This window comes from Fukomys damarensis, unplaced genomic scaffold (genome assembly GCF_012274545.1).
Source record: "Fukomys damarensis isolate Sample0158 unplaced genomic scaffold, DMR_v1.0_HiC HiC_scaffold_12, whole genome shotgun sequence".
Taxonomy (NCBI): Eukaryota; Metazoa; Chordata; class Mammalia; order Rodentia; family Bathyergidae; genus Fukomys; species Fukomys damarensis.
This window is the reverse complement of record NW_022900924.1, coordinates 32,482,044-32,497,313: the sequence shown is the minus strand read 5'-3', so window position 1 is coordinate 32,497,313 and position 15,270 is coordinate 32,482,044. Positions and strand designations below refer to the sequence as shown.

The window sequence follows — 15,270 nt, the reverse complement described above, 5'->3', positions numbered from 1 at the left end:
GGAAAAACTTTTTTTTTTTTTTTTTTTTTTTTTTTTTTTTTTTTTTTTGTACCAGGGATTGAATTTGGGACCTTGCACTTGCCAGGCAGGCGGCGGCACCACTGAGCTAAAATCATGGCCCAAGGCTTCCATTATTTTAAATCCACCTGAGAATCAGAAGTAGGTGCAGGGCTGCAGCCATCATGTCTATATTTCAGGCAGCTGAAAAGAAGGAAAAGGATAAAAGAGCCTTTCTGCCAGCTAAGTTGGTTTCATTTGAGCAGACCTTTTAAATATCCTGTATAATAATTCTGCTTACACGTCACTGTCCAGAACATTATTCTGCAGGAAACTGTGTTCACTCCTAGTGTCATCAGTGCTGTGGTATGTAGTTTTTGAGCTGTGTGCATTGTCTCTTGAATAGAATTGAGATTGTTGTTACTAAGGAGCAAGAAGAGAAAAGACACTGGATGACACCGAGAATCCCTGTGACCTTAAGTTAAGATGTAAATTTTGGCTAAGTAGGAATGATAAGGTAAAGATAGTTCTGTACACTGTCATTTTTTAATCTGTGCTCCACAGAACATCGGGGCTTAGAGAAAATGCAGAGTTGCTTTAAAAGCATATGCAATGCCCAGACAGGGAAATGTAGAAAATTTTGCTGTCTCTAGAGATTCATAGGATACATTGACACATTAATAGTTCTGAGAAGCCCTACTATAAATAAACCCCTCACCTGCTAACCTGTGTTCTGAAGCTCATTTGGCAGCAGAAACCCAATGTCCATGGAAATCTGGAGGGGCAGAGGGAAATGTAAATATAGCTTCTTGAATTGGCCAAAAAAACTTTTAGATCTTTGATCAGACAGTGTAAAGCTCCCATTCCAAGCACCACCTGCCTTCCAAAACCAACTAACCAACTTGTATATACTTTGTGTCAGCCTAACCACAGGGACAAAAGCTTTGTGGAGAAAAGCAGATCAGATGCAAATGAGGTCATGAAATCAACAATCTGTCGGAATCAGAATTAACCAGCCATCTGTACCATTAGTGATGACACCAACTGATGGCCTGGGATTGGCTTGTATCTGTCTGCGAGATGACAAGCCCTTGCCCCAGGTAGCTGTGATGGGCTCTTAGCTGTCCCTACTTCTCTCCGGGCTGTCCCACCCTTCTCTGGTAGTGAGAGTAGTAACACATAACCCAACCAGATAGTCTTTCTCCTTGAGTGCTCCAGAGAGAAGGCCTGGATACCAGGCCAAAAGACACTGGCCCTGCCTCTTCCAGCCTGCACAACTCTTGTTCGCTTGGGGAGAGATGAGGGTAGACAGGCAGCCAGAACAGGGTGGTTTGTACCTTTGCTACATATACTGAGTCAGGTGTCTTAACCAATTTTCCATTTGCAACTACACTGACATATAGTGTGGGAAGAACTGGTAAAAATGCCGTCAAGCAAATGTACACTTTGTGCGTCTGTATTCAGCAGGTCGTAAATGAGTAGCTTTGGGGGATGGTCTTGTTAAGGCTCATCTTTCCAAAATAGATCCTTGGATGTTTTCCTAATCTTTCTTACTTAATTATTTAGGTAATCAGTTCCTGTCTTTAAAGTCTATCTGCTGCCGTTGCTATCTTTTTTCTTCATCTAAGCATCTTTGAAAAGGCAAAATGCCAAAATCTTTGTTAGTCTGGTTCACATCATTTGAATCTGGTGTTGCTAGAAATACTGGAAAGTTACTCTGTCCTGACAGGTCTAGAGGGATCCAGTGTTTGCATATCTTTGTAAAGTGTGTGATACGTTTCCCCAAACAGCATCATCCCTGAAACAACCTGATGATGGGAAAAACTAAGGTGGGGACCTCTGTGTGTATAATGACCCTTAAAGCAACTTGTGTGTGTGACTTTGCAAAGAGTGGCAAAAAATAGAAGAAAATTCCAGAAAATATAGATAGCTCTTCTTCCCAAAAATTTGCCTTCTGCTTTAGCATCCTATATAATTTTTTTAACCTGCTTCATGGAATTGTTTATTCCTTCCCATGACTGTGGGTGTGTTGGAAAATAAGCTCTGAACCCAAACTTGGAGTTTGCGCATTCCACATGTTCCGTGAGTGGGTCTCTAGGCATGGCTCCAGAACCTCAGGTGAGAGGGCTCTGACCAGCCAACCTCAATAACTGACAAAGAATTAAGATAGCTGGGCACCAAAACCATAACAATCATTCCAGTTAGTTTTATAGTTGCTTCTTGGGTTGTTCTCCTCTTAGTTTGGGGGTTTTAATTATATATACTAATTTTTTCAGTGTAAACTAGCAGAGAACAATTCCTTGTTGAGTACTTTGTGTTCATCAGTGAGGAAATAATTTGGAACTGAGTTAAATATGAGTATGACTATATAAGGTCTATGAACTGAAAAAATAAATTTTGAAAAAAATTTCATTTGTTTCCCATGCTTGTATTTATGTGTGATCTACCAAATGGACTGTCTCAATGACCCTGGATCATCCATGTGTGATAAATCTTGTTATGTCAACTCTGGACATGAATTAACTTTATTCCTTAATCCAAGGGCCTGGAATTCTCAGCTGCCCACCGTCTTCCCCAGTGCCTTTGCTTCTTCCCCTTCCAACTTACTCAGAAGCAGCGAATGATCCCTTTGGTCTACTAAAGGATTTTATTGACTAGAGGAAAATTGCCAGAAGTCTAACATCTCAGAGGTCTGTATTGCCGAGACTTTGGATAAATGACCTAAACACTTAAGGTCAGAAAATCTGTGATTTGACCTCACTCTGAGCTTGAGAAAGTTCTTACTGATTTGATATCAGAAAGCCCTGCTCTAAATGTCAGAAATCTTACTGCATGTGGCTGTGGCTGGCAGAATTGAGATGTAGGGACCTGGTTCACCCACCTAATTTTCATTGACTGTCTATAATGCTCCTGTCATGATCCAGGTGCTAGGGATACTTCACCGAACAAAAGTATCAGAAATTCTTCCTTCTTAAATAAAGAATTTTCTTAAACACTTTCTTTTAGAACTTATAGTATGCCAGCTAAGAGTTTGAATGTTTACAGATATTATCTTCTCAAATAACTCTATGAGGTGAATACTACTATTATCCCTATTTTGCAGTTAAGGAAACTGAGGCACAGCCAGGCATGGTGGCACATGCCTATAATGCCAGCACTTGGGAGGCTGAGGCAGGAGGACCACTGTGAGTTCAAGACCGTCCTGGGCTACATAGTGAGTTCCAGGGCAGTCTCAACTACATAGTGAGACCCTGTCTCAAAAAATAAAAAGAAAAGGAAACTGAGGCACAGAGACATGAAATAATATACTTAAGGTCTCTTGGATACTAAATGATGAAGCTGAGATCTGAATCAAGTTCCTTGGCTGTGGAGTCTGTGATGTTAATTAATTGCCATGGTCAATTGTATATAATGTAATTTCCACTCATCCTAGCTGATGCCAAAGTAAGAAAATTCATAGACTAGTTTGAGAAAGAAATCTGAGAGCCTGCTTGGTTTCCTTCTCTGAAGGGCTCCAGGCTCTGATGGGAGGCAGGAATATGGAGCAAACCACGGTATGGCCAACTGTTTCCAGCCACTTGGCTAGCTGTGTCTCCTGGCTTGAGGTCAGGGCCTTTTCTCTGGCTCACTGTTAAACAGTTAGACCATCACCATCTTTATCACCTTAAGTTAACTGGCCATTTGTAAGAAAATGTGTAAAAAAATGGCTTGGATTGAAAATATGTGGATTTGAATGCTGGCATTACACTGACCAAGACTGTTAGTAGCTTGGGCGACTTTTGACAGTATCAGTGGTCACAGTGATAAGCCTATTATTTATTAAGAGCTGTCATGCTTTGTGCAAAATGCTTTATATATGTTGTTTCTCATCCTCAGAACAAATCCTCCAGGAGAGATATTTTAATCCTCACTTTATAGTCAGCTCTTGGCTGTTTTCCTCTGTAATTTACTCTTTGCTATCAGGATTAAATGTGAAAATGTATATACAGCACTTAGGCTACTGTCTATCCCAATGACAGTGATAATGTCTATTATAGCTTGTTGTGTAGCTCAAGGTCTTGTAGCTATTAATCTGTGAAGTGAGATTTCAAATCCAATTCTAAAGGCTGCCCTTGAGAAGACAGGTTTGAGCTGCAGAGTTGTGAGAAAAGCAGGTTAGCCCTGGTAGAGTGCTTGGAAAGCTGTTTCACCGCCACCTGCTGCCCAGTACCAGGTGGAACTAAACAGACCACAAACCAAAGAGGAGGTGAAGAGACTCCAGTTTCTGTCCTGAGAGATGAGCCAAACTCGAAGCTACTAGCATTGCGAATGGTATTCCTGGAGGCTTGGCTGTGGCTGTGCCCTGACTCTGTCGGAACTCACTGGTCACTGAGGAGTTTGTATTGGTAAACAGATACCAATAGCAAGCAAGGGCCGCTGTCTTGGAGCAGACAGTATCCTTGCAGGACTACCCTTCCCAAAAGACTGTGCTTGACATCAGGAGTTGGGTAGTTGCCAGATGCATTCACATACAAGATGCAGTCTTGCAAATCAGGCAGGTGAAATGGTATCATCCCATTTTACAGATGGGGAAACCAGAATATGAGAGGTCAGACAGAAGAGCAAGAAGTAGAATCCAGACTTGAATCACAGTTGTTGCAGATTGATTCTCTGCATAGTTTAATTATTCCTGTACTAACAAGTAAGAAAAACCAACAACAGTGTTTTATCTTCATTTAATTTTATGTTTTTGTTTTACTTGAAATATGTGCTTCACTTGAGATGCATGGTTTGGGCCAGTATGTTAACGACAGTAAGCTCCAGGGCTATACATGTAGTTGCTCATATCTGCTTCCCTCCTTACTGACAGCCTCATGAGACAGAGACCACCTTCCCTTTTGACTTTGGATGGGATGTAACACATAGTAGCAGGTAGCCATGGAGGTGTCAGGGATTAAATAAACACTATTGGGTAAGGGAAGACCTTTGGCTCCTCAAATCACCCCCTCACACTGTAGTGGAAAGGGGGATGGTAAGTGAGAAATGGCTGTCGAGGGACTTGGCCCACCTGGGAATGCCTCAGGACATCCTGGGAGCCCAAAAAATCTTCATGTATCTTCTCGGCCACCCCACTCATTTCTAAAGAGACATCTGTTTGTCCATAAATATCTGACCCTGTTTGTTAAGAATGTGGTGATGTTATTGGTTGAAAAGTAATAGATTTTCTTTTACTGGCTTTGTGAGTTTTATTGGCTTTTTAGTTGGAAATCTAAGAAATGCAGACTTGATTTTCCTGTGGCATATTCCTTGTTTATTAACTCACCTGCAAAAGGAAAAGAGAACATTTATTGAAGCTTTGTTATGTATCAGGCTTGAGATAGCCTAGGCACGTTCATGGTCCTCACAACAGCCAGGGACAGAAGTGACAGTATCTTTATTTTAAAGATGGAAGAACAGAGGCTCAGAGCAGTTATGAAACTCACCTCACATTGGAGAACCAGTAAAGGCAAGCTTTGAGAATTCTGATTTCATGGAGACAACAATGTAGTGGTTTAAGCTCAGTGCATAGAGCCCGACTAGCTGTGTGTCTGTCCCAGCTCTGACACTGATCAGTTGTGTGACCATGGCCAAGTGTTACAGGTTTCTGGGCCTAAATTTCTTCACTTGTAAAACAAAGGTGATAATAACACCCATTTGACAGAGTTGTGGCAATAAAATGAACCATTCCCAGAAAAATATTTAGAATAATCCCTGACACATAAGTAGTTATGAAATGCTAGCTATTATTATGATTTTGTATAATAAATACTTGAATTTGCCTCTCAGCCCTCGCTGAAATGTAACATTTTCATTCAGGGAATAGCCTGGCTTTTGATAGGTAGTGATATTTCATTATGAAATAATGTAAACTACTCCACTTTAGAATTAAATTCTCTTCTCGGCCTCCCAGAAAAGGTTAAGATCTGAATAAAGCCATGCGTAGCCAACAGGGATTGCTGACTTTGGTAAATGTCAATGATTTGCTCTTTTCTCCTTGGAGTATGTAACCTTCTTCCATGCTGCCCATCCTGGCTTTAAGAGTAGCTAAGCAAACAAGAGAAGAAAAATTAAGCTGACTCTTGTCTCTTTGCTTTCCTATCTCGGTAACATGATTATTAGGTCTAGCAGCCTCTTCCTGCCACAGTGCACACAGCCACGTCCTGACAGCTGGTATTCTAAGATGCGCAAGGCACATCTCACATCTGTGGGTTCTATGTGTGTGGTTTTTTTCTAAAATTAATCTCATTGGTACATTTTAGATATACATAATCATAGGGATACATTCATCATAGGGAAGTTGTATCTGTACATGATATATCTTTTTTTTAATTGAGTTTATTGGTACATTTTTGGTATACAGTACAGTTACATTCATTATTGGGATCTTGTACCTGTACATGACAGGTCTTGGTTCTCGTTTTTTCCCCTTATTCCCTTGTACATGATATATGTTAATGCTTATTTTTTCCCATTCCCCTTTCCTCCCTGAACCTCTCTTCCCCTCCTTATTTACAAAAGCCGTGTTGCTGTTTTTTCCTTCTATTTGTATGGATGTTTTTAGAGCTGGGAATACAACAGGGAATTTTGCATGTGACAGCATTGTGTGTTTGGGATTGGTGTTGGGGACTGGAACAGCTTCTATAGCTTGAAAAGAAATGGCATAAATGTGTTAGACCTTTGGCTCTGCAATCTGGTGCTGTGTGTGTGTTTGTGTGTGTGTGTGTGTGTGTGTGTGTGTGTGGTGTGAAAGAGAGAGGGAAGGAGGGAGACAGAGAGATAAATCTCCCTTTATACTTCATAGAGAACTGTGAGTGGTACACCACCAATTTCATTTGGTTATAGTTGTGTCCCAGCACTTACGTGTTGGACATAGTGCTCAGTGCTGGGAAATACTAAAATAAAGATTACAGTCTGTGTCCCCGGGGCTTTGGTAATCCATCAAAGGTGAAAACCATGTGCCCTGTGCCAGGATAGCACTGTGTGAAAGCAGCTATCACAAAGAATGTACAGTGGGCTGCGGAGAGATGGTGGCCCTGACTGCGAAGTCTTCCCTAGGATTTTGAGGATGGGCTTGTCTGCTAGACAATGGAAGAAGGAATGATCTAGGCCAGCAGGTGCCAAGAACCTGTAGGCACAGAGCCTAGTGTGCTGGGTCAGGGAGATGGTGGGCAGTTTAGGATACTAGTTGCTCAGAGCCTAGACTCGTGGAACCTGGGGACAGGGATGAAGCCTGAGCCTAAGAGTGATAGGACCTTGACTTTCAATTTGAACCTCCGTGTATAGGACTTTAAATCTGAGAGTGTCATGATTAGGGTATGGTGCAGTGACTAGATTAAAAGGAAGAAACAACTAATGCAAAGCAAATAGTTCCCGAAAGAGAAGGTGAGCCCTCTTTTGGGAATGGAGTAGGATGGATGCATATGGTGGATCTTTGGTGATAAGATCACTGGCACTCAGTGAACAAATTGAGGGAAATGATGGACAAGGATGGAAGCTTGGGGAGGCAGACCTTGAGGGTGTGAGCAAAAGAAAGAGATCCTGTGAGAGAGCCTGAGGAATGTGGTGGAAGACAGAGGTGGTTTAGTCTCCACACAAGTGGTGCTCAGCAATGCTGTAACTGCCTCAAAGGGGAAAAATGGGACAGAACTGAGAAGCGACTCCTCCACATAAAAGCTGAGGTCAAGACCCCCCCACACACCTTGGGAGAAATGACTGCTCCAGTCGGGGAAAGAAACTGGATGCTCACCTGTTCAAGATGAATCACTATTCTGTGAGAGTACAACTGACTATGATATGTATTTGTGTCAAGGAATATTCACAAACATCTAGCTCTCCAGGATCTAGGTAATCTAGGCAATCAGAAAACTGGGGGAAAGAGCTTCTATAGAATCAGAGGAAGGTTTGTTTCCACTGGATCACGGTTCAGCTCTTCCTTCTACTTAGCCCAGTTCTCCCTTCACTCCCTGACTGTCATACTGCAATAAACACATTCTGCTTAAATCTGGGAAACTTAGAGTTTATGCCTTGGGAACTATTTTAGTCATTTTCCTCATCACTGGGACAAAACTCCCAACACCCACAACTTAACTGAGGAAAGGTTTGGTTTATTTTGACTCACGGCTTCAGTCCATGGTTCACTGGCTCCAAGACAGAAACTGGGTGGCAGAGAGGCATGATGGAGGAAAAAGGGCTCACACCATGGCAGTCAGGAAACAGATAAGGAGGAGCGAAGAAGGGAGGTACCTTGTTCCAGGTCACACCCCCAGGAATCCATCTCTTCCAAACAGGCCCCACCTCCAAATAGCATATCCATTGCCCCTGTGATTCAGTCACCTTCCACACCCATGAGGGTTTTGGGGAAGACATTTTAGATCTAATGTGGAACCAATATGATGTGACTGTTTCTAGTATTGGGTTGTGGTGGTTGACTTATGGCCAGTTACCAGTGGGATTCATGAGTTCCTTGCTTTTTGATTCTGCACCCTTTGGATGCATCCAGCAAAGAGCCTTTCTCTTTCTCAGCTGCTGAAACTAAGACTCCTTTATGGAACCTACTTGGTTCTAAGTGGCTGGGTCAGGTGACCATTAATAGACTATTCAGGGAGAGAAAAAAGCAGCAGAAGTCAGCTGCTCAGATCCTCCTGGACCACAGCTATGAACCCATCTCCAAGAAGGGTCCCAGGAGGTCAGCAGGCCCTGGGTACACAAGCTGATTGCTGCTGCGCACCTGTTTCGGCTCTCGTTCACCTTCACACCCCCAAGTGATTACCAAATTCCTTAAGGAGTTAGCATCCTGCATCTCCTTTCTTTCCCATTTTTTCTGGTCCAGAAAAATGAATGCTTTGAACACAGTTGCGATGTTTTTGACAAATATAGAATTTCTCTGCAAATCTGTTGCAAAAGAACTACTGAACAAACAAACGACTGGAAACACAGCTTAGAAACAAACAGCAGCTGCCACCATGTTTGGGAGGTTTTTGTTTTCCTCATTTCTGTCTAATTCCATTGGTAATAAAACCTGCTGCTGTAATTGCCTGGTAGTCTCTTTCTTTCCCAACCTGAGGACCCTTGAGTGGCCTCGATGGTGTCTTTCATCTCTGGGTGTTGGTTTTAGCTATGGGGCATAAACTCAGGTCTGGTCTTCTCAAAGTGTTTTCTTGTCCGTGTTCAGCATTGTCCACACCTGCCAAGATGCTGGAACTTCTGGAGGTCTTGGTTTGTCAGAACACAGGCTGAGTGTGGTTTCTTGCTCTTCTGGCCTTGTAAGTGTGGCTAATGCCAACTGTAGTCTCTCAATGTTTATATGCTTGCTCTGGTGTTTCTTTTGATTTATTTTTCATTTATTTTTTATTTGAACTCTTCAAGGGCATATAGCCATGGGCTTTTCTTGAGTCTGATTTTCTGAAAACTGTCTTTAGAGAACTCTTGTAACAGCAAATACTTTTTGCCTACTTCTCCATGGAAAGCTCAGTGTTCATTTCCCTGAAGCAGCTTGTCCCCTGTTAGAATGCTACTGGTAGTATGTAATTCCTCAGTTTAAATGGCTACTGTTACCTATCAATAGACTGTTTACCTTGTGTTACCATGTGCAAGGCTTTGTACTGACTTATTCTTCACAAGAGCTATACAAGGTTTGTAGGTTCAGGTATTATTCTACTCTCCTGGGATCACAAAGCCACTCAAGAAAAAACTGTTTAATTAAGATCTGTCAGAATCTAAAACTCAGGCTTTGCCTTCCTGCCTCTCAACCACCCTATAGTAATATACCACAAAGCTCATGTGAGTTTCCTGCAGCTACCCTGAAGTTCATGATCATTTTTGTCTCAGTAGTTTCCTCTCTCTTCCTGCCTTCCTTCCTCTCTCTCTCTCTCTCTCTCTCTCTCTCTCTCTCTCTCTCTCTCTCTCTCTCTCTCTCTTTCTTTCTTTCTTTCTTTCCATCCTAGGGATTGCACTGAGGGACTTCTCACTGAGCTACATGCCCAGCCATTTTAAAATATTTTACTTTGAGATGGGTCTCACTAAGTTGCCCAAGCTGAGCTCAAACTTGCAATCCTCTTGCCTCAACCTCCCAGAGTCTGGGATTACAGGTATGTGCCACCACAACTATCCCTCTTGGCATAGTTTTTATTATTATTATTATTACTATTAAATGCCTAACACTTAAAACTTAGATCTCACAGTAAACAGAGTACTGTTTTATTTCCTTGAAAGTAATTAGAGCTAGCAAGATTGTGCTCCTATGTTGACAGGGCAGTTGGGTCTATCTAAGTAAGCACCTGTTTCCTCCACCTACCCCTGAGCCCCTCCTAAAGGCAGCATGACTTCTTCAGTGGTCCACCTTGCTCACTTACCTACCTGGCCCTTGTAGGTATTCAAGTTTATGACTCCCGATTTATACCTTTACAGAAGCAATTTCCTTTCCATTAAGAATCAGTGCGGATGAAAGTCAGTTTCTTCTTCTGAATTTTACAGGCTTTGGTTTTTCTTTTCAACTGGTTGGGATTGTAATTTGTAATAATAGCAGTGATTATTGGACATTTACTGAGCAGAGTAACGTTCCACTGATTACAAGGACTTGTAGACACCTGTTTGGTGGCAAGAACTTGCATAATTCTCCAATTCAGCTATTATTCTAAATCCTTCAGTTATGCTGAAGATACTATAGAAGTGTAATTCACAAGGGTAGCATTATAGAGACTGGAGATGAATCCAAGGAAAAGCGTTACGGGAGTCACAGTTGTGTCGATCCTGTTCTCTTTAGAAACTATTGACCCCAGTGTTTGTGCCAATGAGCAACTCAGACATAAACAAGGGAAATACCTTAAAGCAATAGAGTCTCCTCAGGATGAGGAATCTCTCATTATGTCTTGACTTACCCGCAAACCTATTTCCACCTGATGGCAGGAAATATGTTAATTCCTTTTTATTGTTTTAATTGAAGAAATATCTCCTTTTCTCCAATATAAAACCACTTCATAGCCATGTAAAACAGAAACACAATGGCATCTGACCAACTCCATAGCAATAGCAGAATTACATTGTAAAATTTTTGATAACATTTAATATCGACACCAGAGCCTCCAAAGTAAAGTTATTTGTTAATGTTAAATAAGTATTTGCTTCTGAAAAAGATGTCTGGAATACTGCTTTGAACTTTTATTGTTTATTTTCTTTTAGGACCCTGCGGGGATCTTTGAACTGGTGGAACTTGTTGGAAATGGAACATACGGGCAAGTTTATAAGGTAAGTCCATCCACATTGGTTTATGAGTTGTTTCGTTTAAGCATGGCTTCCATGTGACTTCAGATCCTGAATGCTGAGCACAGTACTATCTACACTTGCTCATAAATGCTTCACAACAGATTTAAAATAAGATAATATACTTGTTAATGGACCATCCATCTCTACCTGCAACTACACTGCCTATACTGCAGTCTGTGACTTGGACATTTTCCCACACTGATTATTACTGTGTTTGTATCTGACACATGAATTTCGATACTGCATATTTGAAACTTTTTAAGTGCTCAGTTTCCTTTACTTCTAGCACTGTAAAAGCTACTTTTCAAAGGAGTAGACGATGCCGTTTACTTCAGAAATTTAAGCTGTTAAATTATTACATCTGCAAAAGCAGATTTGTTACTGGCTTAGAACACACTGAGTTTAGTGACTAGTGTTAGGAAAAAATTGTTTTTTTCACTCACAAAACAAAGACCTAGTGGCAGTAAGGAATTTTGTAAGTTAATAAATAATTAAAAGTTAAACTTGAGTTGAGGTTGATTTCCCCTATGTTTTACTAATTATTGTTCACAGATTTACACAAAATAATTTTTTTAAAAACTGTTTTTCCTGCTGGGTGTGGTATTGATGGTGATGCACATCTTTAATCCCAGCACTCTGGGAGGCTGAGGCAGGATGATTTGTAAGTTTTAGCCAAGCCTGGGAAATTTAGTGGCTTGGTGTCTCTAAACAAACAAACAAGCAAGCCAATAAAATAAAAAGAACTAGGGATATAGCTCATTGAGAATGCCCTGGGTTCAATCCCCAGTACTTGGGGAAAAATAGTTTTCCCCTATTACATGACCTAAAAATAGGTCATCTTTCTTTCTTTTGTTCTTTCTTTCTTTCTTTCTTTCTTTCTTTCTTTCTTTCTTTCTTTCTTTCTTTCTTTCTTTTTCTTTCTTTCTTTCTTTCTTTCTTTCTTTCTTTCTTTCTTTCTTTCTTTCTTTCTTTCTGTGGCCTGATTCCTCTGTTGATTATCAAAGGGAGATGGCAATGAACTGTTTGGATTAAAATTTCAGGAGTTTTGGTGAATGAGCTGTTGAAATACCTTCAGAAAAAAAACAGCAGTTTCTTATAATTTTTTTTTCTTGTGAAATGGCCATCGTTTTCCTAAGTTGTAGTGATATGGGATTATGTTTCCATTATAAATTACCTCATTGTTCTATTTTTTAAAAAGTCTTCCTCTGATCCCCAAACTTCTCTTAGTTGATTAAAATTACTGTAAAAGTCATTTAGATTGTAAAAAAAGTTCCAATTCTATAGAATATCTGAAGTACATAATAAGGTGTTTTTCATAGTCTGATTTTTAAGCACTATCTAAATGGATAGATACTTATGTGTCTTTATTTACTGGGATAGACTTTCTGGTGTCCACTCCAGGGTAGAGTTTGTCCCTTGCATAAAATACAACTGTTTTTCTGAAATGTCAGCCCCTTACAATTAGACAGAATGTAGTCTATTGAGCTATTCACCTGATGCTGATCCTGCCTGACACAGACAGAAATGTGTCCCAGCAAAAGCTTTTCAATACTTTCAATGAAGATAATTAGGTTGGAAGATTGTGTTATTGCATTTTGAGAAATTGGATTGAGCTTGCGAAGTAATGTGGCTAATGAACTAAGCCCTGATTTAGGTACACAATTACTTCTGACTTCTTGTCGAAATGGAGGAACAACTCTGTAGCTGGCTGTTGGTTTTATGGCGCCACTACTTAGAGCCATTCTATTGTAGAATGGTTTCCACGTGCAGAATGCACATTTGGGAGATGACAATCTACAGCCGTGTCCATTAATCCTAGAGGTGTAATTGTACACTCTCTCAAGAGGTGATAACGAAGGCATCCCATTAAGGACAAGAATGTTTGGAAAAACAAGAATTACCCCTAATTTTATGTCACATAATAAGAAGAAGGGAAACAGTGCCAAGAGGTCTCATATGTTTTTAAGAGAAGGAAGCTATTTAGTGGCTAGATTGAATAATAACAGAATTATTCTAAAGGGTTCCATTCCCTTAGTGTTTGATACAATAATTGGCATCTTCTGTGATGAAGGGAGGAGAATGTCCATTGCAGTGAATGGGTGTGTAAATGCATTGAACTTTGGGACAAGAAGCTTAGTCTCTACTTTAACACCCCTATTTGTTATTTTGTGGTCATTGCAGTCTATGATTTAGCCATAGACTAATAACACCCCACTTGATAAGGGTTTGGTTTCTAGGAAAGCAGGTGATGTTTGGTGGCACTGTTCACACACAGAGACACCCACCCGTGTTTCCTGAGGACTACTCCAATTCCGCTATTGACCAGAGTGGTTAAGACAATAGCAAAATCTGAACTTAAAGAAAAGAGAACTTAAAAAATTAAATTAGGAAGTGATTTGTTTTCATGCTGTTTTGTAACTTTTACAGAGTAATTATGCTTTTAAAGTACTGTAGGCCAAAATAGAAATTCAGTAGCCTTAGGAGGGAATTCTTATACAGAAACACTGATATTTCTTTACATTAAACGTTAAACTCTTTCATTTTTTTTGCAAATTCATCTTCTGCTTTTCATAAAGTAAGGTAGGATTTTATGACTACCTGGATGGACATAACCTTCATTTTGTGGAAAATCTCATAACTTTTAAAATAAATTGCCCTGTGAGATTTGTAAATTTTTATTTTCAAATAATTTTTAAGGAGTGTATGCTTTATAGTGAATAAGGGGTACTTGTAGACAGGGAGAAAGTGTTCCTGAAGTATATCTGTGTGTGAGCCAGATACAGCTGGGTAAGAAACATAACTATTGTATCTAAGGCATTATTTAAGTAGTGTTCAGCTTTTCAAAGTTGGCTCTGGTCTTACTCCTAAGTTCAGCTTGTTATCTTTAGCATTTTGGTCCCAGCCAATAAAGTAGAAATTTGGTATTTCTTTCTTTCTTTGTCCTTATTTACTGGAAATAATGGATAAATAATAAACAATACTTATTTCCCATCAGGATTTTTAATGAGGAAACTGTCTTCCTGTGCCCATGGCTCCCATTTAAAATCAGACCAACATAAAGCCACATACTTGTTTGCTAAAAGTCTTGGCTGTTTATCAGCATACTAACTATTAGGAACCTAATGGACTCTGGGCATATTTTTGGTAGAATTATTCTTTTAATAAGTAAAAATAATTGCTCAGTGCTTACTTTCAAACACCACTTGAAACTCTCCATTTACTTACAGTGAGTGTTGGTTTATCCTATTTCTTAATTGCCATTTTAAAATATGGAATGTTATTACAGACACGTAGACATATTTTCCCAGGGTGACACTATGAACTAGGAAAATGATTTCTGTATTCTGTGTATTTCTCATGTGTGTTTTCAGTCCTCATTAAAGTTGTGAAGTATAAAGTGTCCATCTTAGTGGTTACAGTGCGAGAGAGAGAGAGAGAGAGAGAGAGAGAGAGAGAGATACAACATGATTATATGTGCATTTTCCAGTGGTTACAAAGGTTCTCATAGGTCATCCGTGTAATCATTTTTCTGCCCACTGGCAGTATTGTCGATCACTTCCAATCATGTAGAACTCATTAACTTGCAATCAGTTCATTTTCCTGCAACTCTTTAGAATCTTCATGAAGACAAATTTCTGCTTCCTGAAATATTTACTATTGTAACCTCATTTTCTGCCTGTAGAACTATTTAGAATTAACTCTTCCACAAGAATATAGTCTTTCAGCTATCTGAAGACTTCTCCCTTCTTGCCCCAAATATGTACTTGTGTCTCCTTTTCTCCAAGCATTATAGTCTCAGTTGCTTAGTTTATTTTTCATATTAAATATACTGAAAGCTCTTCATTATCCTTGCTTCTACCCTCGAAAATGCTCTAACGTATTAACTAAAAAATCTTACACTTTCAGTGCCCCCCTGCCTCGACTCCAGCACTGAGGATTGAACCCAGGGCCTTCCTAATGCTGAACTGAATTATAGCCCAGTCACTGAGTTAT

The 15,270-nt window shown here is 40.0% G+C and overlaps 1 protein-coding gene across 4 annotated transcripts in view; it reads left to right on the top strand.

The window, feature by feature from the left end:
* The window catches only part of Tnik (TRAF2 and NCK interacting kinase), a 367,212-nt gene that overhangs the window by 75,508 nt on the left and 276,434 nt on the right, over positions 1 to 15,270 (top strand). For all 4 annotated transcript variants that reach the window (XM_010632395.3, XM_010632394.3, XM_010632393.3 and 1 more), the window contains exon 2: positions 11,194 to 11,259. In XM_010632395.3, coding sequence (XP_010630697.1) covers positions 11,194 to 11,259 — 66 coding nt within the window. The remainder of the gene's footprint in view (positions 1 to 11,193; positions 11,260 to 15,270) is intronic.